This window comes from Mobula hypostoma, unplaced genomic scaffold, assembly GCF_963921235.1.
Source record: "Mobula hypostoma unplaced genomic scaffold, sMobHyp1.1 scaffold_36, whole genome shotgun sequence".
NCBI classification, from domain to species: domain Eukaryota; kingdom Metazoa; phylum Chordata; class Chondrichthyes; order Myliobatiformes; family Myliobatidae; genus Mobula; species Mobula hypostoma.
Window position 1 is genome coordinate 3,524,168 of NW_026948187.1, and position 23,992 is coordinate 3,548,159.

A 23,992-nucleotide genomic window follows, 5' to 3' on the forward strand; every position below is an offset into this window, starting at 1 on the left:
CTGTTGCAGAGTTTGCCTATGGTATGAAGGTAGGTGCAGGGGTAGGTAGTTTTGAGATTGTAGAGAAGCTACAAAAGGACTTAGACAGATTTGCAGAATTGGCAAAGAAATCACGATGGAATAGTGTCAGGAAAAGATACAGGGAGAAGCCAGGAGTTTGGAACTGTGAGGAAAAAATGGATGAGCCATGATGATAAGGCAGAGAAGACTCGATGGGCCAAATGACATAGTTCTACTCCTGTATATTATGGTCTGTTCCAGGGAGAAATAAAAAGACCAGCAGTTGAAACCAAACCAAAAAATGGAAGCTGGTGAGAGAGTAAGTGTTGGTGAAACAACTCAGGTGGAATGTCCTGCTCCTCTGCTCAGTCTATGGACAGAATTAGATCTTTTAAACAGATACTTAGTTATTCTGATAGAGGTGATATTCTGAGGTGGTATTGGTAACTGAGCATTGTAAATACTAAATCGAATGTTTTTGGCGGGAGGAGAAGATGGCAAGTAGGGTGCCGTGCACAATCCTGATTTGATGGAGACATGTGAGAGCACAGAGGAACATCTGTGAAACTTCTGAAATGCCGACTTCGCTGCCATTGCTACTGTATGATCCAGAATCTCCAGAGGGGAAGGCCCCGAGTCCTCCACTCGGCAGAGATGGTGCTCAGTGTCAGAGGGCTGGTCGGAGGCTCGAAGCTTTTGGATGGACTCAGGGTCGGCTGCGGTCGGGTGCTTCCAATGCATCGGCAAGTTTGTGGCGCTTGGAGTTCATGGCAGGGAGAGTTTCTCCCTTCTACCGTCTGTGTGAGATGATGGGGCTATCGAGACTTGAGACCTTTTTTTTTTACCGTGCCCATGGTCTGCTCTATCAAATTACAGTATTGCTTTGCATTGTTGTAACCATATGTTATAATTATGTGGTTTTGTCAGTTTTAGTCTTGGTTTGTCCTGTGTTTCTGTGATATCATACTGGAACATTGTACCATTTTTCTAATGCATTCATTTCTAAATGACAATAAACAAGGACTGAGTGTCCTCATAATCTAATCTAATCTAATCATTTATCAGATGTCGGTGCTGCTAGTAAGACAGTGGTTGACTGTCTAATTGTAACTTTGATGACATTTGATCGGATATTCAGATGTGATCCCGTCTGTATCCAGAGGATGGAACCCAGTATCCATAAGGATGGGCTCGTAAGAATCAGACAATGGCTGAGACGGGGAGGCTGGGCCCGAGATATCGGAGAGTTGGCATGTGAGAAAGAGGAATGTTGTGTCTGCTCTGAGTCTGGGGTGCAGTGGCGTCGATGGAGCGAGAAGTAGAATATCTGGTCTTTGCTGAATCTTTGGATTCAGAACTACACTGTGAGCTGAGATATTTGGTGAGCAGACTGCGGAGTGGCCAACGTTAACAAATGCCAACTGGGCCGGCTACGTGATGCTCATGTCGAGGGAACAGTCATGGTTCATCTTTTAAATTCACCCTTCATATTCACAGGTCCAATGATGACAAACTCTGAGCACATCTCACATTGGAACGATGAACAACTATTTCAGCTGTCAAAATTCTACCGGGAAAGATTGAAACAGGCGATTGAAGAACGGGTAGAAGAACTCACCAAAATGCTGAGACTGGAGGGACACATCAGTAAGGAAGAACACGAGGTGAGTGGGAAAAATATGGTGACTTCTGTTGGGTCTAACATCACAGAATTGAAGGTATCAATGGGAAAGCAACCAAATTGCCTCTTCTCACAGGCCTGCGGCTGTTTGGTGCAATATTAACACTGATCTCTGATCATTGTCTTCTTTGGCAGATCTGGCATCAGCACTGGAACCTGTGAGCTGGGGTGCTGGGAACTGTCTTATTCATTGTCTTGTTTCATTGATCATGTTATAGTTACTGTTTTATAGATTTGCTGAGTATGCCTGCAGAAAAAGGAATCTCAAGGTTGTATGTGCTGAGATGTGTGTACTCTGACAATAAACTTTCCCTTGAACTTTGGAGTTAGGGGAGCACGTTCTTTCCAAACTTAACATGCTTACCACAGTGGCAAGTGAGCAGTAGGAATATACCATCCCTGGTGAAGAGATGTGAGTTAAAATTAGAGCCAATCTTTCTACAGGGCTGCAGTTTAAATTCACTCAGTCAACTCAGCCACAAAAAAAGACAGACCTTGTAGATGGTGACTCAAGACAGGTTGAATCACGGCGATCTTTCCCTAGTTAGCTAAAATTAACCATCACCCCAGCCCTGGCCATCACCGTATTGGTTCCTCCCGTAGTGTGAGAGTCACAGCTTCTCCAGGTGCTTTATCAGTGACCTTTCTTCCAGCAAGAGTTCCAGGTGGGGTGTCTGGGTGGGGGTGGTGACGGCTGTCTATTGCACAAAGTTCGGTTTATGACTGGTCAGCACACATGGCAAGATATAAACAGCACGTGGCCTGGGCTGTGGGCAAACACATTGTTGCTGGTGACATTTTCAATAAACGTGGGTGTGTCCCTTGGAAAGCTCCAATCTCCACATAACAAATTTAAGGTCAACCGTACTGCCTTCAGCAATGTATTTAGTTTTGGCTTTAAAAATACTCAATTAGTATAGTCAGACAGTGAGAAAGAAGGGAGAAAGACAAAAGAGGAAATTATAGCCCAGTTAGACTAACTTGGGAAAGTGTTGAAGTCCATTATTAAGGACGAGGTTTCAGGGTACTTGGAGACAAATGATAAAATGTCAAAGTTAGCATGGTTTCTGTAAAGGAAAATCTTGCATTAAAAAATCTGTTAGAATTTTTCAAGGAAGTAACAAGCATGGTGGACAAAGAAGACCCAGTGGATGTCAGTTACTTAAATTTTCAGAAGGCATTCTATAAGGTATTACAAGAAAGTTACTGGCATGGATGGAGGAATGGCTGACAAGAGGGAGGCAGTGAGTGGGAATAAAAGCAACATTTTCTGGTTGGCTGCCAGTGACTAGTGGTGCTCCTCAGGGGTCAGTTTTGGGACCACTGCTTTTCACATTGTCAAAGTAATTCAATGTGGATAAGTGTGAGGTTATCCACTTTGGTGGCAAGAACAGGAAAACAGATTATTATCTGAATGGTGGCTGATTAGGAAAAGGGGAGGTGCAACGAGACCTGAGTGTCATTATACACCAGTCATTGAAAGTGGGCATGCAGGTACAGCAGGCAGTGAAAAAGGCGAATGATATGCTGGCATTCATAGCAAGAGGATTCGAGTACAGGAGCAGGGAGGTACTACTGCAGTTGTACAAGGCCTTGGTGAGACCACACCTGGAGTATTGTGTGCAGTTTTGGTCCCCTAATCTGAGGAAATACATTCTTGCCATCGAGGGAGTACAAAGAAGGTTCACCAGATTGATTCCTGGGATGGCAGGACTTTGATATGATGAAAGACTGGATAGACTAGGCTTATACTAGCTGGAATTTAGAAGATTGAGGGCGGATCTTATTGAAATGTATACAATTTTAAAGGGATTGGACAGGCTAGATGCAGGAAGATTGTTCCTGATGTTGGGGAAGTCCAGAACGAGGGGTCACAGATTAAGGATAAAGGGGAACCTTTTAGGACCGAGATGAGGAAAAACTTCTTCACATAAAGAGTGGTGAATCTGTGGAATTCTCTGCCACAGGAAACAGTTGAGGCCAGTTCATTGGCTATATTTAGGAGAGAGTTAGATATGGCCCTTGTGGCTAAAGGGATCAGGGGGTATGGAGAGAAGGCAGTTACAGGGTTCTGAATTGGATGATCAGCCATGATCATACTGAATGGTGGTGCAGGCTCGAAGGGCCGAATGACCTACTCCTGCACCTGTTTTCTATGTTTCTATGAATGAATGGCTTTGCGGTGAAGTTTGCGGATGATACAAAGATAGGTAGTGCTGAGGAAGCAATGCAATTGCAGCAGGACTCCGTCAAATTGGAAGAATGGGCAAACCAGTGACAAATGGAATATAGTGTTGGGAAATGTATGATCCTGCATTTTCATTTTGGTAAAAGGAACAATAGTGCAGACTGTTATTTAAATGGGGAGAAAATTCAAACATCAGAGGCACAAAGGGGCTTAGGAGTTCCCATGCAAGACTCCCAGAAGGTTAATTCATAGCTTGAGTCTGTGGTAAAGAAGGCAAACGCAATGTTGGCATTCATTTCAAGGGGAATAGAATATAAAAAGCAAGTGGATAATGCTGAGCCTTTATAAAACCCTGGTCAGGCTGCACTTGGAGTATTGTCAATGTTTTGGGCCCCTTATCTCAGAAAGAATGCATTCCCGCTAGAGAGAGTCCAAAGCAGGTCCACGAGGATGATTCTGGGGATAAAGGGGTCAACATATGAAGAGCATTTGGCAGCTTTGGGTCTGTACTCACTGGAATTTAGAAGAATATGTGCGGATCGCATTGAAACCTACCAGATGTTGAAAGGACTAGATAAGATGGATGTGGAGAGGGGCAACCTTTCAGAACAGAAGTAAGGAGGAATGTTTTCGGGCAAAGAGTGGTGAATCTCTGGAATGCGCTGCCACAGACAATGGCGGAGGAGAAGTCCATGGGAACATTTGAAGGGGAAGTTGATAGATTCCTGATAGATCAGGGTATCGAGGGACATGGTGAGAGGGCAGGTGTATGGGGTTGAGTAGGACCCGGGATCTGACATGATGCCGTGGCGGAGCGGACTCGATGGGGTGAATGGCCTAATTCTGCTCCCATGTCTTATGGTCTTATGGACAGGCTGCCCAACGACGAGTGCAAACACAAGGGATCCCACAGATGTTGGGAATCCAGAGCAACATCTACAGAATACTGAATGAGGAGAATACACAGTCGTGGCTTTGGGCCGAGACATCAACAGTAAAAGAATGTTATGCTGGGGTGAAGTTGTGCACTGTGGTGGATGATAGCTGAAAACAGGTTTTTGGGGAGGTGGGTGGGGAAGGTGATAGGTGGAAAAGGCAAAGGACAGAAGAAGATGGAAGCTGATAGGAGAGGAGAGGGGCCGTGTGAGAAAGTGAAGGAGGAGGAACAGCAGATGGAAGTGATGGACAGTGGAGGAGAAGAGAGCACATGATAGAAGATCCATAATTGGGAATAGTTAAAAAGAGAGAAGGGACGGAGAAGAAATGGCTGGAGGTTAGAGAAGTGAATTTTCTATCAGCGGGTTAGAGGCTACACAGTCAAAATAGGAGGCATTGCTCCCAAAACCTGAGCGTGGCTTCGTCATGGCAGTAGAGGAGGCCTTGGTCCGAGTTTCTTATGCTGGCTTCTCATCCCTTCCTTTCCAGTCCTGATGAAGGGTCTCAGCCCTGAACGTTGTTTGTTAATTTCCCTCCATAGATCCTGCAGGACCTGCTGAGTTCATCCAGAATTTTGCCATGTTGCTCATGAAGCAGTGCATGTTGACTCTTACCTGATCACGAACTGTCTTTCCCAGTGAAGATTAATCCTGCCTCTCTCATCAGTCTCTCATAATCACCCAGCCAGTGAGGTTAGTCAAGAGGCATATAACCACCCATTTTATCTCTGCTGTCCTTGAATAAAAGTAAAAAAAAATAAAGGGGTTTCTGTTTTTCAGTAACAGAATGACTGGCTAATGAAGGTTTCACATATATATATATATCTGTTAAACGGTTCAGTTGAAATAGGTAGTGCAAAAATAAAACAAAAAAATGCAGTGAGGTAGTTTAGAAATCGGATGGCAGAGGAAAAGAAGCTGTTTCTGAATCGCTGAATCTGTGCCTTCTGACTTCTGCACCTCCTTCCTGACGGTAGAAATGAGAACAGGTCATGCCCTGGGTGATGGGGTTCACTAATGATGGATGCTGACTTCCTAGGGCACCGCTTCTTAAAGATGTCTGGGATACTACAGAGGCTAGTGCCCATGATGGAGATGATTAATTTTTAGAAGTTTCTGCAACTTACTTCGATCTTGTGCAGTAGCCCGCTCATCTCCCCCAGCCCTACATCCCCCGCCCCATTCTAGATGGCGTTGCAGTCAATCAGAATGCTACATGGCACTTGGTGAAAGTTTTCGAGTTCCTTAGAAGATAATGAAGATAATGCCTGATTGATGTCTTTCCTCGTGTCAAATAGCAGCCCAGTTTATGTCACATCAGGCACTGAGGTACATCTAATCTGTCCAATATCGCCTTGTTTGAAGAACGTTCTGAGGCATCCTCCCTTGGTTTTCCAGTGACGGCCTCCCAGATCAATAATGCAGTCTTGCATTCCCCACAATTATCAAGCTTGAAACTTCCTTACTGGTAAATCTGTAGAAAGTTGGATATTGAACAACATGGGAACTGATCACATTAAACCTGTATTGATCATTCCCCACTCTGCTACAACTAGTGAATCCAGAGTTTTATTAGTTTTCATTTCCTGTTTTTCTGCTGACGACTCGATCCAAGGATTGCAGAACGAGTGACGAGCCCGTCCAGTGACTGTACCTTGGCTGCTGAGACGTCCCATGACTGGGCAGTGGCCTTCCGCATGTGCTATGTCAGTACACTCCTCAATATATTTATTTTTGTTATTTATAGAAAGTCACTGAACTTGTGGGGAAGCGAAACCGGCCAGAGGGTTCGAAGGTATTCTTCACCCTGGTGATGGGGAAAGGGTCCCGAGCCCGGAGGGTGATGTGGGAAGCATTTGTTAAAATGCGAAACGAGTTACTGAAGTTGGACAGAATATTGAAGGAAATCCAAGAGCTCGGTACAGTAAAACAACACATTGAACACAAAGTGACAATAAAAACCATTGTAACTGGATCAATGATTCAATTTTAATTTATTGATTTAAACAGGGGCTGATATACCAGAATACATGAACATCAGCGAAGGGTTAACCGAATTACCACCTCAGTTGAAAGGTAAGAGGTTTCACTTTCTGACACCGCTGACTTGCCAGAATCAGTGTGAGGCAGAGCTGCTGCTTCCCAGGTTTGCACAGTCTGGGAGACAGGAAGAAAATGTTTGATTTGAAGGGAATGATCACGGAATTCACACCCAATCGCTCACCTGTTGCAGTTTAAACTTTTTAAATCATCGAATCTATGACAAATTTTTAAAATGTGACAATGAATTATATTAAATGATCCATCTATTTAGCGCCGTTGGGCCCTGAACGCCTAGCGCATTCTGTGACACCCATAGACTAGTGTTCAGATTCTGATGAACCACTGAGCCTCATTAACCCTTACAGTGGTTCTGATATTAGATTAGATTATGAAGACATGCAGTCCTCTTTTATTGTCATTTAGTAATGCATGCATTAAGAAATGATACAATATTTCCTCCGGTGTGATATCACTAAACACAGGACAGACCAAGACTGAAAAAACTAACAAAACCACATAATTATAACATATAGTTACAACAGTGCAACAATACCATAACTTGATGAAGAAGTCCATGAGCACAGTAAAAAGTTCAAAGTCTGTCAAATGTCCCACATCTCACGCAGACGGGAGAAGGAAGAAGAACTCTCCCTGCCACGTCCGACCACAGTCCGAATCTGAGTCATCCGAAAACTTCGAGACTCCGATCAGCTCTCTGACACCGAATACTGAGTGACATCTCTGTCCGAACGATTCGACCTCAATCTCGGTCGCCAACAGCAAGCAAAGCCGGGGATTTTGAGGCCTTCCCTCCGGAAGATTCCTTACCACGCAGTAACAACAGCAGTGAACGGGCATTTCAGAAATTTCTCCAGATGTTCCTCTATGCTTTCACATCTGTCTCCATCAAATCAGAATTGTCCACGGCCCCTATTTAATGGATAAGATATCAATTTTCACCGGAGGGCCGCACACGTGTAGTGCGCTGCTCTCTCTCCTCCCGCTGATATACTGCGAAACCCCCACACACACTACACACGTGACACCATCTTGATTGAGCTCAAGAGCCATGAGATGCAGTAATATTGGAGCTCTTTAAAACTCTGATTGGACCACACATGGAAGGTTGTGTTCAGTTCTGGTTGCCTCCTTATAGGGTAGATGTGGAAACTTTAAAGAAAGTTCAAAGGAGATTTGCCAGGACACTGCCCATATTAGATTACACAACCTAGAGCAATCTAGGACTTCCCTCTTTTGAATGAAGGGGGATGAGAGGCAACTTCATACAGGTGTATAAGGTGATAAAAGGCACAGGTAGAACCTACAGCCATCACCTATTCTCCCCGGGTGGCAATGGCTAATACCAGAGAACATGCGTTTATTGTGATTGGAAGAATGTGTAGGGAGGAATCTGTTTTGTGGAAGCAGATTCCCGGATTCGGCAAGAATGTATGTGCAGCATTCTTCATCAATGATAGGACATGGGCTGGGCTTCTCTGTGAGCAGGTAATCTAAGGTCATCCACCTGCAAGGCAACGGTTCGTATAGACATAATTACGATCGATACTCGGTTCAGGGCTCGATCTGTGTGCTTGAGCACGGTGGTAGTCTTGTTAGCCAGAGTCTCCATTAGAAAGGTCATATGTATGGGTTCCCAGGACAGGCTGGCTCTATCACACTGGGAAAAGGGTCTTGCGATGCAGAGTAGAGGGTTTCCACCGCCGCTTGCCTCCTGGCCAACAGGAGTGTACTCTATGGAGAGTTCAGACAAACATGGCTTGTTTTCTCTGGATTGCTGTGGTCAGAGGGCGGAACAGACAGAGCTTTGTAAGATGCTGATAGATAGAGTTGACAACCAGTATCTTGTTTGAAATGCCTAATGCCAGAGGGCTTCCGTTTGAGGTGAGAGAGGGAAGCTCTGAAGGAGATGTGTCGGGACAAAGAGTGATGGGTACCTGGAGTGTGTAGCCAAGGGTGCTGGACAGAGACACGTAAGGGACTGTTAGATATGTAAACATGAAAGGAGGGGAGGTGCAGGCAGAAGGGACTGAGGTTAATTTAGCATTGTGGTTGCCCATTCTTTCCAACCTCATTTTCATCTGCAATTGAAGATATTCAGATTTTCTAAGGGCTTCATAAGGACAGTGACCTGAAAGGTTAATACTGCTTTTTTTCTACACATGCGGTGACTGTTCTAACTTGACAAAACATCGCCTGTCAATATGAAGATATTACAGATTTTGACAATGCTCATATGGCCAGGCAGCGTCTACAGTGGGAAATGAACAGTCGAGGTGTCAGGCTGAGACCCTTAATCATGTGGATTTTCAAACTTTATCCTCAAGATAAAGTACCTGGAAATTAAAGGGTCTTGAGTTGGTCAACGCAGGCAGTTGCAGTGGAGTATTCGAGATATGTTTACCTTCACAGCTGACAGCTCTGTGAAGACTTGATTTTATTTTTTTTTTTTTTTGCATATTGGTTACAGACCAAACAGCTGTGTCTTGGTGGATTTTCACTTTCGGTGGTAACAACCACAGCACTTTAGAGTTAACTGTTGAAATTCTAGTGATTTGAATTTTGCATGTATCGCTATTAAGTTGAGAATCTAACTGTGTCAATTTTCTATCTGTTCCCATGGAAGATGTTCATGAGAAACACAAGAAGACACTGTGGGAAGAAACTGAAAAGCTCAGAGTGAACACGATCCTGTTGAGTGAGAAGGTGAAGGTTTTCAAGCTGGTTGATCGATACGCTGAGCTGACGGTCATTTCTTCTGTTCGAGAACGGAGGTTTGTGGAACACGAGCTGCTGGCAAGAGGCCGAGACCATGAGGAGTGGAGAATGAAGCATCTTCGGGGAGAGTTGGAAAAAATCCGTGCCGATCAGTTGCTTCAAAGTAGTTTTTCCCATAACATAACTTACTGGCAGCAAATAAAGAGATTCTTAGGATTTGACTCTGTGAATCCAACATCAGTGAACAGTGTGAAACCTGGGAATTCAGCAGCAGTGGCCGGAGTCCCGGGCATCGGGAAAACAACAATGATGCAGAAGATTGTTTATGACTGGGCCACGGGGAAAATATACCAACACTACCATTTTGTGTTCAGTTTCAAATTCAGGGATCTAAACACCATTAACCGTGAAATAAGCCTGACGGAATTGATTCTGCAACAGTATCCTTACTTTGAGAATAGTCTGGAAGAAGTCTGGAAGAACCCGGAGGGATTGCTGTTTATATTTGATGGTTTGGATGAACTGAAGGATGGGATTGATTTTACTGAGAGTCAGAGAGACACAGAACCTCAGCAATGCTGTGCAGACCCAGAATTCCGGTGCCTCGTGTCAGACATTGTGTACAATTTAATCCAGCACAAACTCCTCCCAGGGTGTTCAGTGCTGGTGACCACCCGCCCCACTGCGTTACATTCATTGGAAAAGGCCGAGATCAGTGTCTGGGCTGAAATCCTGGGATTTGTTGGTGAGGAACGGAAGGAATATTTCAATAGGCATTTTGAAGATCAGACGGTGGCAGCAGCTGTTTTCAAACATGTGAAGGAGAATGAGATCTTGTACACCATGAGCTACAACCCCTCCTACTGCTGGATCCTCACTCTGGCACTGGGACCCTTCTTCTCAAAAGGAGACAAGGACCCACAGCAAGTTCCCAAGACCATCACCCAACTATATTCCTACTATATTTACTACATCCTGAAAAACCACGGCCGTGAGATCGAGAACCCCCGTGATGTGTTACTCAGGGTTGGTCAGATGGCCTTCACAGGAGTGTCTGAGAGGAAGATTGTGTTTACAGATGGAGATTTGATCAATTACAATCTGAAGCCTTCCCAGTTCCTGTCTGGTTTCCTGATGGAGCTTTTGCAGAGAGAGGATTCTGCCCGGTGTGTGGTGTACACATTCCCACACCTCACCATCCAAGAGTTTGTAGCTGCAGTTGCACAATTCCTGACCTCAGACCTCAAGGATACTGTGAAGATCCTCGCTGAAGCCTGCTGCATGACAGATGGGCGGTTTGAGGTATTTCTCCGTTTTGTTGCTGGTCTCTCCTCGGGGTCAGCCTGGCGCTGGAAGGAGTTTCTGGGTCCATTTCCTGTCGATACAGCCTGCCAGGTGATTGACTTTCTGAAGGGGGAGTTCAAACGTCGGAGTGGAAACACAGAGAACGAAGCCGATAAAAGGAGCCTCCTGAACACATTGCACTACCTGTTTGAGTCTCAGAATCGTGTGCTAGCTCAGGAAGCACTAGGGTCTGTGGAAAAACTTTCACTTAGTGGACTGCGACTGACCCCGATTGACTGCGCGGTCCTGTCTCATGTCATCGGACTCTGTGATACAATAAAGCACCTCGACCTGGATCACTGCTACATTCAGTGTGAAGGACTCCAACGGCTGGCACCCAGTCTCCACAGATGCCAAGAGTTGGGGTAATTCTAAATATTAAGATTTTCTAACAATGAAAATTAAAGATTTAATGTTAAACATATTTAGCCAAATAGCCAAATATTTAGCCCTGTGTCGTTGTTTCATCAGTTTACCGATGACTAAATTTCGAAGATTTTCATTGACTGATGATTAGCAAAGATTAACAGCATCTTTTTCCTTCTCTGGGAGAACGACAGTGACTATCACCATGTATTGCCCAGGGAGCAGCCACATCACCATTAAAATTAACAATGGTCAGGGCACAGCTCTGTTGTCAGTGGGCGATCTGAGCTTCCTGTAGGTGGTCAGATGTTAGCGTAACTCAATAACGACACAACTCTTTGGACTTTTCCATCGCCTACATCCCTTCACTCATTTGCAACCCTTCTGCCTTTCTGGGCCAGGCAGCCAATGATTCAGTCATAACAGCTCTATTGTTCTTTGACCTCTCATTGGTACATAGAAATTATAGTATCAATTATCCTGAGACTAGAGTCATAATTGGACCAATTCTGTGGCCAGCCTCACATCACACATTATCTGTTTTATTGGTAGCGGGTATGATCTGTCCCTGTCTTCGTCTCTGCTTGGGACGGAATCTCCAAATATTCCTTAAGAATGGTTGGGTTTGAAATGAAAACTGCCCGCTATAAACAAAGGGCGATGGTACTTTGAAAATATGCATCTCTGGAAATTCTGCCTGTCCGGAAACGTTCCTGGAAGAATTTCCCGGCTGCTAATCTAAGATAAGATGTGAATTCTGCACACGACAGATCAAGTTCCTGTTTAATTTTATGGAATGTGGCCCTTCCTTTGTTAAATCTGGGATTTAATTTGCATTATAAATTATGCATGTTTGACAAATATGAGCTAAATTATAACAAGAAAATAATTCAGGAAGCAAAATCAGACAGAGAAATTTAGAAAGAACAACTGAAGGTAGACTTTGAAAACAAATGGCATTGAACAAATTGGGATTTATTCTTCATCTGAGAATAATGTAGCTGAAACCTTCAATACTTTGAAATATTTATTTGAAGTATCGGAATGACAAAATGTGTTAAGTGATAAGTGATTGAACTTGAGTCTCACAGGTCTCTCTTTTTATTCAGATTGGCAAACAATGATTTGGGTGAGGGTGATTCAGCAGTCAACCTAATCTCTGCAGCTCTGAGGGATCGGGACTGTAAAATAGAAAAACTGCGGTAAGCACCATTCTATGAGATGTCTGATATATAAAAACACAGAATATGTACAGACACAATTATGAACAATTCACATAACTACTGGTGCAATCTGATTATCTGTATTGAGGTGTTTCTTCTGAGTTCCGAGTCTTCCTTTTTTCCTTTTGATTATGGGACACCAGATTGGGCAATAACCGTATCACAGCCTCTCAGACTGCAATCCTCGCCTCTGCTCTCGTTAAAAACCGCTCACTGACGGAGCTCGATATGAAGGATAATAGACTGGGAGATACAGGTGTAAAAGAGCTGTTAGGAGTTCTGAATAACTCGGAATGTAAAATACAGAAATTGGGGTAAGTACTGGAGAGTGACAGATACTGTTTGTAATCTCTGTTGTATGGCATTAGTGGTATTATCAGGAACAGGGACAGATTCAATAGTGTGCTGATCTTCTCCCTGACGCTCTCCCTGTCTCATTCTCACTCACTTTTCCCCTCACACTAATTCTTCTGGCCATAAGGCTGAAGAACAACAGTTTCACAGCTCTTTGCGCCAGGAATCTTGCCTGCATTCTCAGAACAAACCACTCACTGATCAAACTGGAACTGGATAACAATAAACTGGAGGATTCAGGAATGAAACTGCTGTCTGAGGCTCTGAGGAACCCGCACTGTAAAATACAGGAATTGCGGTAAGTACTAGACTGAGAAATTGTGTTCACAACTTTAAGCCTAATGTTGTAGAATTTTGGTTACGATTTGACCTCAGCTGGAATAATAATGACAAATTTGCACCGGGTTACGTTTGCTTCTTTTGAACTGCAGGTTATGTAGAATCGGTCTCACAGCTTCTGGTGCAGAGTATCTCGCCTCTGCTCTCGCTACTAGCCCGTCACTGGTGGATCTTGCCCTGGACTATAATAATCTGGGTGATTCAGGAGTGAAGCTGATATTTGGACCTTTGAATAGCCCAGATTGTAAAATACAGAAACTACGGTAAGAGTCAGACTATGGAGAGGTCATATTTTACAATTGCTATGTGTCTGTAATTTAATTACATTCGAGAGAGTGGATCAATATTAATATCAATAATATGAAGTCTGTACTAAGAGGAGTATTATCAACATAGAGTGAATTGGAAGTGAAAACAAATCCTCATTTTTCCAGACTGAAATGTATTCATTTCCATCTTCATCTCTGTCCCTCAGATTATGGGATGTCGCTCTCACAGATTCGTTCAGTGAGGATCTTGCTATGGCTCTCAAAACAAACTGCTCCCTGAAGCTTCTGTCACTGGGTGATAACAAAATCGGAGACTCAGGGGTGAAACGTTTGTCTGGGATGCTGGTGGAGCTCCAATGTAAACTACTGGAACTAGAGTAAGGATCAGTGTGACAAGTTATGTTCTTAACTGACTGTGAACATCTTTCTCAACGCGGTAAAAATGGCCCCAGGACGGCTGGTCTTCATTATTTGGGACATTCATTATAATGACCCAAGTAATGAAAAAATTTCTAACTTCATCAAATATTGTTCAGATCCCAGCTGCAGTCTGGCCATCCTGTGAAAGGAAGAACGTGATGGCGCTAGAGATAGGGCAGTAAAAGTTGATAGGATGTTGGTCCTCATTCAATGACTCCATCGAAAACGGCAACTATGCCTCCATAGATTCCGCATTGCCACCTCAGTCCTCCAGTGATTCACAGTTTTCTACATATTACAGAATCTACTGTCAAGTTGCCCTTGCTGGAGTGTTGCCTGGAATGGGACATTACTGTTATGAGAGCCTGGGGGAGGATCAGTCAGTTTTCCCTGGGACGGAGGTGGATCAGAGTGGTTAATGAAGTGTTCAAAAGTAAGACCTAGATGAAGATTGCAGAATAATTCTACCTACATGAGACATTGGAGTTTTATGGAAATAGCTGGAGATGTGAGGTTGGTGGTGTGTGCCAACATTTTGAAACAGAATGGTGCTTACCAGTAATACACTGCAGGAGAGAGTTTTAGAAGCAGAGTCTTGACAAAGTGAGAAAACACGGAGTCATGGACAGAGTGGCCTGTTGCAATGTTTATGGTGCCATGACCCAATACTCACTAACTCTATCATCCATGTTAGTTTCAGTGCGAGTATGTATATATACACATACATACATACATATACATACATACATACACACACACACACATATATATATGTGTGTGTATATAAACGCAAATGCAATTAATCTGACTCTTGTTCTTTATCTCTCGGATCCCCAGTCTGTACAATAACGGGCTGACCGATTCCAGCATGCAGTCCCTCTGCCTCGTTCTCAACAGACTGAGTTCGCTGAAAATTTTGGACCTGGGAGGAAACTCCTTCACAGACGAATCCACCCACTCGTTCCGCCAGCTGATACTGCGACGCAAGAGTTTGAAACAAATCACGTGAGTATCTATATTAATGTATAGTGTCATAAAATTTCACTGGGCTTTCCTGGCGCTATTTGATGTTGAAATAGCAAGATCATCCCCCTGTTATTGACACTGTATAACACCTTTTGTATTTTTACATCTGTTTCAGGCTTACGGGGAATCGATTCACTGCAGATGGGCAGAATCATCTGTTGTCATTACGGGGAACCAGACGCGGTCTTAATGTGAAAGTGTGAGTCATTCAGATGTAGAATATTATCTCCTCCTGGATGAGAATAGTATTCGTGGATTTCACAGTCACACCTCGGATTTAAACCCTGAACACCTAAAGCTCCAGATGAGCGTGAGCCTCACCCATCATCGGGCCCAGGTGCTGTTTCACGTATCATAGCTGACTGGTCGCTTGCCAGATCTGTCAGTGTCTGATAACTGAACTTTGTGGAAATGCCCAGACAGAAATGGTCAAATGTCTGCTCCAACTGCACTGCCAAGTGATAGCGGAAATCCAAATCGTTCATACTAGGTTTGACTTCGTCCGGGCGAGCAGCTGTGCATTCAGACTGCAAATGTTATTCGTCAAGTATTACCCTGTTTCGTTTTGTTTTGCATTTATTGGGAAGAAAGCACAACATTGCCTCTAATTCTGTGCTGTAGTGTTCTATGGTTCCTCAGGAGTATGCAGATCATCGAACACTTTGGCAAACGTCAATAGAGGCATGGTGAAAAGTGTGCTGACTGGCTGAATTCCAGCCTGATACGGGAACTGAAATGCCTTTCATTTTCAGTGGGAAATCCCGACTGGATTTAGCCTAGTACGTCATGGGTGAAACCCTCCCAACCATTGAGCAGATCTACATGAAATGTTGCCATAGAAAAGCAGCATCGATCATCAAAGAAACTCACCATCCAAGCCATGCTTTTCCCTTCCTGCTGCCATCAGGTATAAAGTACAAGAACCTTTGGACTCACACCACCAGCTTCAAGAACAGTTACTACTCCTCAGTCATCAGGCTCTTGAGCAAAAGGGGTAGCGACACTCATTTACGGTCTGTTACATTGTTTCCTCAAGCTCGTTATTTATTGCTGTTTATTTATATTTACAGTTGCATAGTTTGTTTACATTAACTGTTCCTGATGATTATAGTTTATGGTTACTGTTCTATGGATTTGCTAATTATGCCCACAGTTAAAAAAATATCAGGGTTGTATGTGGTGACATGTTTGTATTATGATAATAAATTTTACTTTGAATTTTGAACTATCGAACTTTGGATTTTTTAGTTTGGACTGAAAGTTATCAGTATGGCAGAGGCTGTGAAAGTGATCAAGATCCCAGCTGCAGGGAAGCACAGTTATTCAGGCTACTCGCTTGGTGCCACGATCACAAATGCGTTATGAATTTCAGGCACTTCTCTATATGCCTAGCACTTTCTCACTGTGACCACACAGATTCCCTTCAGTGCTCCTTTCCCCTCGTATACCAAACAGCACAAGGGTGAGTTGTATTAATTACCAGCTGTCAATTGTCTACAGTATGTCGCTGTTGAATGCGTTGAATGTTGATGTGGACACTGGGGTGGTATCTGAGCTGATGGCCGGTCTGCCCCCATTAGAACATGATCACTTTGCTTCAACTTCGATGAGGTAATCGTGAATTAACATTGGAAATCATGTCACTCACATACTGTTCCTACCAGTGATATTACAGTGGGACTGGGGATAATGCTGCTCATCATTGTCTAGGCTGCTGCCTATTCACTGGCTGTACTCTAAGAATCTGTACATTCATTCCAGGAATGTTGCCTCGCAGTTTCCAGGATGACGGAGACTTCTCTGTTAGAGTTCACAGTATTCCTAAGTGGAAGTGTGAGTAGCCAATGATTGTGATCCACGTCGGAACCAATGCCATAGGCAGGAAAGGTGGTGAGGACCTGGCACCCAAGAGGGAGACAGTAAGCTCCGTCGATGACTAATGTCTTGTGGCAGTGACAGCAAAAAGAATGAAGTGCTTTGGGTGGCTGGTTATGCACTGCATTAAATCCCACCCTCCTGCGACAGTGAGTGCTTTCTAGTTTGCTTTTTGCTCAGATCAGTCAACTAATGACACCATGGTCTCTGCCCTTCCCTTCGTCCTGCCCCGCCTGGAAAATGGTATCTCATATGACAGGGTGTTATTTACTGACTTTACCTCAGCATTACCTCATGATAATCTCTGAGGCTGGTGTCCTCCTTGGTTACTAACCCTTCTCCCTCTAATTGAATTTTGGACTTCTATATACAAAGGCTACAGTCATTACTTGTGGCAGAAAACATCCCTAACCCCATCAGGCTGAGCACTGGCCTTCCTGGGGTTGTGTGCTCAGCCGGCGGCTGATGCATGACTCTGCTGCTCGATCCAGTTCAATCCAAATCATCAGGCTCACCGATGATGCAACAGTGGTTGGACTCATCAGCAATGATAATGCAATGACGTACAGAGAGGAGAGAGAGCGGATAGGAGAATAGTGCGACCACAACACCTTGAGACACAACGTGGACCAGACTAAAAATACTATGAACTTCAGCAAGGTACAAACTGACCATTCCTTGCAGCACATGAGCAGCTCATCAGCGGAGACAGGAGCACCACGTTTCTGAGCGTTAACATAACACAATTTCTCCTGGTCTCTCAATCCCATTTTTTTTTTAATCAAGAAATCATAACTTTTCCAATTCCTGAGTACAGAATGCCAGGTAAGGTTCTCTTCCCCTGCCCCTCGCCACCCTACCCCACCATTCTAAATAATTTTACATGAGTACCATTGAGAGTGGCTGGTATGGAAATTGCAAGGTGTCTGACTACAATCTAAGGATTGAGGTGATCAGCTAGATCTTCCTTCCACTTGTCCGAGGTATTTATTAGGTATGCAGAGAATACAGGCCCTTTGCATTATCAATGTTCCTTCCTGTCTGTCCAACAATCTGTATGAACCCGCAACATCAGAGAGCATTAGGAAAAACTGTAAGGATGGGAAACAGCTTCTTCCCTAGGCCATGAGAATATTGTACCCCCATACCACCAGTTGCATTATACTGTTTACCCTTTAACTTGTGCCATAAGTTAGAAAGATTATACCATAAGACCTTAAAATTTCAGATCAGAATAGGCCATTTTGCCCACTGATTCTGCATCGCCATTCATCATGCTTGATCCAACTTTCCTTCTCCCCATATCCCTTCATGCTCTGACCAATCAAGAATCTATCAAACTCTGCCTCCAAAGCTGCTAGTGGCAAGAATTGCACAGAATTATTCCTAGGGAGAGGTGCAGTCGACGTTTCAGGCCGAGACCCTTCGTCAGGACTAACTGAAGGAAGAGTGAGTCCTTACTCACTCTTCCTTCAGTTAGTCCTGACGAAGGGTCTCGGCCTGAAACGTCGACTGCACCTCTTCCTAGAGATGCTGCTTGGCCTGCTGCGTTCACCAGCAACTTTGACGTGTGTTGCTTGAATTTCCAGCATCTGCAGAATTCCTGTTGTTTCAGAATTATTCCTCTCTGGATAAAGAAATTCCTCCTCATTTCTGTACAAAAATGGCGCTCCTCTATTCTGAAGCTGTTAACTCTGGTCCGAGACTCGCCTCAATAGTGAACATCTTCTCCATGTCCACTCTATCAAGAGCTTTCACAATTTGATAGGTATAAATGAGGTCACCCCTATTCTAATGAATACAGCCCCAGAGTCACCAAGCGCTCTTCATGTAACAAGCCATTCAATCATATTTTCGTGAACCTACTATGAACCTTTTCTAATTTCATTACATTCTTTCAAGGTTAAAGGCGCAACCTACTCACAATACTCTAAGTGAGTCCTCTTCAGTGCTTTATAAAGTCTCAGCATTACATCATTGCTTATATATCCCAGTTGTCTTCAAATAAATGGAGGCAGACGTGAAAGCACAGGAGAACATCTGGAGAAATTTCTGAAACGCCTGTTCGCTGCCGCTGTTACTGCGTGATCGAGAATCTTCCGGAGGGTAGGCCCCAAAATCCCCGGCTTTGCCTGCTGCTGGCGACCGAGGCTGAGGTCAAATCGTTTGAATAGAGATGGTGCTCGGTACTTGGTGTCGGAGGGCTGATCGGAGCTCGAAGTTTTCGGACGACTCAGAGTCGGACTGTGGTCGGGCATGGCAGGGAGATTTTTCTTCCTTCTCCTGTCTGCGTGAGATGTGGGACATTCGAGAGACTTTGAACATTTTTTACTGTGCCATGACCTGTTCTTCATCAAGTTATAGTATTGTTGCACTGTTGTAACTAGATGTTAAAATGATGCGTTTTTTGTTAGTTTTTTCAGTCTTGGTTTGTCCTGTGTTTTTGTGATATCACACCGGAGGAATATTGTATCATTTCTTAATGCATGCATTACTAAATGACAATAGAAGAGGACTGCGTGTCCTCATAATCTAATCTAATAAATGCCAACATTGCATTTGCCTTCCCCACCATAGATTAAAATGGCAAATTAACCTTTAGAGAACCCTGCACAAGGACTTCCATCCAGTTTTACCACAGTTTTTGTTGTATTTTCTCTCCATTTCAAAAACAGTCGACTCTTTCATTTCCTCTACCGAAGTGCATGACCATACACTTCCTGGCACTGTATTCCCTCTGCCATTTAGTTTTCCCATTCTCCTAATCTGTACGACCTTCTGTAGCCTCTCTACTTCCTCAAAACTACCTGCACCTCCACCGAGATTCATCCTATCTGCAAACTTTGCAACAAAGCCATCAATTCCATCATCAAAATCGTTGACATATAGCATAAAGAGAATCGGTCCTAACACAGATCCTGCGGAACACCACTTGTCACCGGCAGCCAAACAGAAAATATTTCCGTATTGGTACGTTTGACTCCTGTCAATCAGTCATTGCTTTATCACTACTGGAATCTCTCCTGTAGTACCATGGGCTCGTAACTTGTTAAGCAGTCTTTTTTACGGCACATTGCCAAAGTACTTCTGAAAAACCAAAACATGTACATCAACCAATTCTCCTTTATCTATCCTATTTTTCATTTCTTCAAATACTTCCAACAGATTTTTCAGGCAAGATTTTCCTTTGAGGAAACCATGCTGACGATGCCTTTTGATGTCTTCAAGTGCCATGAGACTTCATACTTAATAACCAACTCCAACATTTTCCGATCACTGAGGCCAGATTAACTGGCACATAGTTACCTTTCTCCTGCCTCTCTCCCTTCATGAACAGTGATGCAGCATTTGCAATTTTCCAGTCTTTCGGAACCTAGTGATATTTAAAACACCATTACCAATGCCTCCGTGATTTCTTCAGCCACTTCCTTCAGAACCCTGAAGTGCTCACCATCTGGTACAGGTCATTTATCTACCCTCAAACCTTTCAGTTTCCCCAGAACATTCTCTCTAGTTATGAAAATTTTACACACTTCATGATCCCTGACACCTTTAACTGCCACCACGCAAAACATTATTTAGTTCGTCCCCCATTACTAACTCTCCAGCTTCGTTTTCCAGTAGTCTGATAGCCATTCTCACCTCTCTATCACATTTTATGAAGAGACTGAAGAGGCATCTGAAGAGACGTTTGGTATCTTCATTAATCGCATTCGCTTGCTTAGATTGGTATTAGATCTTCATTTTCTCAATGACTTTTTAGTTGAATTCTGTTGGTTTTTAAAAGCTTACCAATCCTCTAACCTTCCATTGATATTTACTCTATTATATGCCCTCTCTCCGGCTTTTATGTTCACTTTGACTTCTTTTGTTCGCCACGATTGTGTCATTTTTCCTTTAGAATATCCTTCCACTTTGTGATGTATATGTCCTGTGTCTTCCAAATTGCTTCGAGAAATTAGAGCCATTGATGTCCTTCTGTCATCCCTGCCAGTGTTCTTTTTTCAATTAGCTCTGACTAACTTCACTCTCATGGCTCTGTAGTTCCCTTTACTCCACTGTAATGCTGATATATCTGACTCTAGCTTCTCCTCAAATTTCAGTGCCAATTCCATGATACTTACCTCTAAAGGATTATTTTACCTGAAGCTTTCTAATCAATTGTGGTTCATTGCACAACACTCAATCCGGAATAGACGAACCCCTAGTGGACTCACCAGGAACAGCTCTGAAAAACCAGGTCATAGGCACTTTAACCAGAGAATAGAGAACATTACAGCACAGTACCATTCTGTTGCAACATTGTGTTATGGTCACATAGAGTCTGACTCCATATACAGATATCCTCTGGTAGCCACTGGTGCTCTGAAAAAAAGGTGTTGTCTGTCAACTCTATCTATGCCTCTCAATCTACACACCTCTATCAATTCACCTCAACCTCAGTCACTCAACCTTTCCTTATGAAATCTCTAATCCAGGCAGCATCTTTTGGATTTTTCCCTGCGTGCCTTGGTGCTTTCCTTAATCATACTCGCCTTGGGCTTCAAGTTCTTTTCTACCTCTAAGTCCATTCTTAACCTTAGTTCTAGCTACATTATAATTCTCAAGACAATTGACTGAATGTTGCTTCCTAAACCTAAAGAACGTTTTTTCTCCTCGATGACACATTCCCATCTCTTGTGAACTATAGTTCACTTATCCGGACATTCTTTCCCTGTCTGAGGAATATATCTATCCAGAGCCCCCTGCAATTGACCCTGAAACAACCTGCCCATTTCCGACTTTCATTTCCTTGAGAAATTCTTTTCCCAATTTACTTGCCCAAGTTCTTGACCAATGACATCATAATTATCCATCCACTAATTAAATACTCTCCCATATCATCTGCCCTGTTCTTGCCCATGACCATGATAAAAGCTGGGGTATTATGGTCATTGTCTCCAAAATAGTCACCCACCAAGACATTTGTCACCTGACCAGCTTCATTGTCTAGTTCTTGATATGGTAATGGCATTTAGTTGGCCCAACCACATACTCAACCAGGAATCCTTCCTGAACACACATAACACATTCCGCCCCATTTAAACATTTTGGAATATGGAGCTGGAAAACGATACAAGTTGAAGTCACCAATTATAACAACCTGTTATATTTGCACCTTTCCAAAAGCTGCGAACATTTCTGCTCCTCATTATCCTGATAGACATCTGGAGGGGGAGTGGTCTGTTAATTACTCCCAGAGTGATTGCTTCCTTCCCGTTTCTGACTTTCTCTCTCCCACATCAAACCTGTAGATGGTCCCTCCATGATGTCCCCTGTTTCTGTAGTGTGATACCATCTCTGATTTGCAATTACACTTGTCCCCCTTTCACCTCCCTCCATAAGCATTTTGAAACATCTAAACCCTGGAACATCAAACAGCCACTCCTGTCCATGTAAAAGTGAAGACCGTGTAATGGTGATAACATGTACCATCCATGTACTGAACAATGTTCTGAGTTCCTCTTAGTCTGAATACTTATTGTATTGAAGTAAACACATTTCAACCCATCCACATGATGCTCTGTCCACAACCTATCCTTCCACAGTCTCTCTGAACATAGAATCTACCTTTACATCGACTGCTCCATCATCTGATAGAACACTCTGGTTCCCATCCCCCAGCCAACCGAGTTTAAACCAACCCAGGCAGCTCCAGCAGACTTGCCTGTAAGGAGATTTGTTCTCAATTTCAGGTATAACCCATCCCTTTGGTATAGGGTCAAAATGTAACATAACTTCTTTCTAATTCCAACTTCAGCTTAATTGCTGGTTCATATGTGCTGACAATTTAAAAAGTAGAAAAGTATTTGATAAGACCTGGCGTATGCAAATGTAAACTCTTGGCTAGTGAGGACTGAAGGAAATGTGATGTCGGGACATTTTGTTTCAGTAGGGTTTGTTCTCACCAGAGGCCTGCACCGTGATATACTCGAGGGTAAGTAGATCAGTATAGCTTCCCATAGCCAGAGGAATCAATGGCCTCTTGCTGTAGTTCATGGTAATTCCACGTTTCTGCAATCACTCCAGCACGAAGTACTTGGGCATCTTATAAAGGGAGGGAATTGTCAACCCAGCCAAGCAAGGAAATATCAGAACTGACCTAAAATTACTTCAGAAGATGCCAGACCTTGAAATGAGGAAACACTGTGAGGGAATGTGCGCGGCTTTAAAGACCTGGGCTGCTGACAGCACATTGCCAGACCTGGAGTGATTACGACTCGGTCTGACAGAGGCGTAACTGGTAGTTCCGGACACATTCACTCTCACTTCAACTATTTCCCAACTTTCTAAGGGGTCGAGATGCCTCACCCGATCACGACCCGCTTCGACAAAGAACGGAGGGAAAACCAGCGCCCGTCAGGACAGTGAGCATGCGTGGTGGGATTGTCGCGTCATCAAAGCGGGGGCGGGGCCTGGGTCAGCAGCCTCACGTGACCGGTGGGTTGATCTCCCATTAACAACAATTTATTATGTGGAAACAGACGGCCTGGGTCGCTGCCTCCGTGATTCTGCAGGGAGAGTTCAGTGTAGCGTGTACACTCTTGCGGAGCCCATATACAGGGACATATTAAAAATGTAGCGGATGTAAAAATGAAACAGCCGACAGTTCGGGGAGTTAACGGCATTACTGCCGAACATCAAATCTCCGGATTCCGGAACGACCTCAGTACTCACCGATGGGAACCTGATGTCAGCGACCTCTCCTCCCCCGGCTCCCCACCCCAGTGGGGCGAGGGTACTCTCCCGAGCCCGACCCTGCAGACGACCACGTCAACACAAAATGGACTGAGCATGCGCTAAGCTACAGAAACAAACCCGCAGATGCTAACGATCTGCGGTAAACGGGATCACGTGACCGTTGGGGCGCCTCTGCTCCACGTTTCCTGAATCAATTATTTCTAGCTACTTTTTAAAATATTTCCCTCACCCTCCTGGGTCACAGAGTCACGGGTCGCGGTCCAACATACAATTCGCACCCAAACGGGAAATGTGCAGGTTTCATTGAACTCACCACTGTGTTTATGAATACTAATTGCATGTCGCATTCCTGGACAGGAACAATGTAACATCACCAAGTGAGAGACAGCAGGAGGAGGCCATTCAGCCCCTCCAACCATCAACGAGATGTCGGCTGCTCTCCCATCTCAGTT

General features: G+C 43.9%; 1 protein-coding gene and 1 long non-coding RNA gene across 9 annotated transcripts in view; one reads left to right on the forward strand and one right to left on the reverse strand.

The window, feature by feature from the left end:
* Positions 1–17,631, forward strand: part of LOC134341648 (NACHT, LRR and PYD domains-containing protein 3-like) — a 48,219-nt gene extending 30,588 nt beyond the window's left edge. For 3 of the 7 annotated variants that reach the window (XM_063039544.1, XM_063039543.1, XM_063039545.1), the window contains 11 exons: positions 1,498–1,664; positions 6,552–6,723; positions 6,815–6,880; positions 9,492–11,292; positions 12,403–12,495; positions 12,660–12,830; positions 12,998–13,168; positions 13,302–13,472; positions 13,685–13,855; positions 14,736–14,903; positions 15,040–17,630. In XM_063039544.1, coding sequence (XP_062895614.1) covers positions 1,498–1,664; positions 6,552–6,723; positions 6,815–6,880; positions 9,492–11,292; positions 12,403–12,495; positions 12,660–12,830; positions 12,998–13,168; positions 13,302–13,472; positions 13,685–13,855; positions 14,736–14,903; positions 15,040–15,127 — 3,239 coding nt within the window. In that variant the 3' untranslated portion in view covers positions 15,128–17,630. Of the gene's footprint in view, positions 1–1,497; positions 1,665–1,816; positions 5,498–6,551; positions 6,724–6,814; positions 6,881–9,491; positions 11,293–12,402; positions 12,496–12,659; positions 12,831–12,997; positions 13,169–13,301; positions 13,473–13,684; positions 13,856–14,735; positions 14,904–15,039 lie in introns of those variants that run through there. The other 4 variants (XM_063039547.1, XM_063039546.1, XM_063039542.1 and 1 more) reach the window with 4 other exon arrangements.
* The window catches only part of LOC134341674 (uncharacterized), a 45,025-nt gene extending 21,376 nt beyond the window's left edge, over positions 1–23,649 (reverse strand). For both annotated transcript variants that reach the window (XR_010016835.1, XR_010016834.1), the window contains exon 1: positions 23,517–23,649. This is a non-coding gene — a long non-coding RNA (uncharacterized LOC134341674). The remainder of the gene's footprint in view (positions 1–23,516) is intronic.
* Between the last annotated feature and the right edge of the window lie 343 nt (positions 23,650–23,992).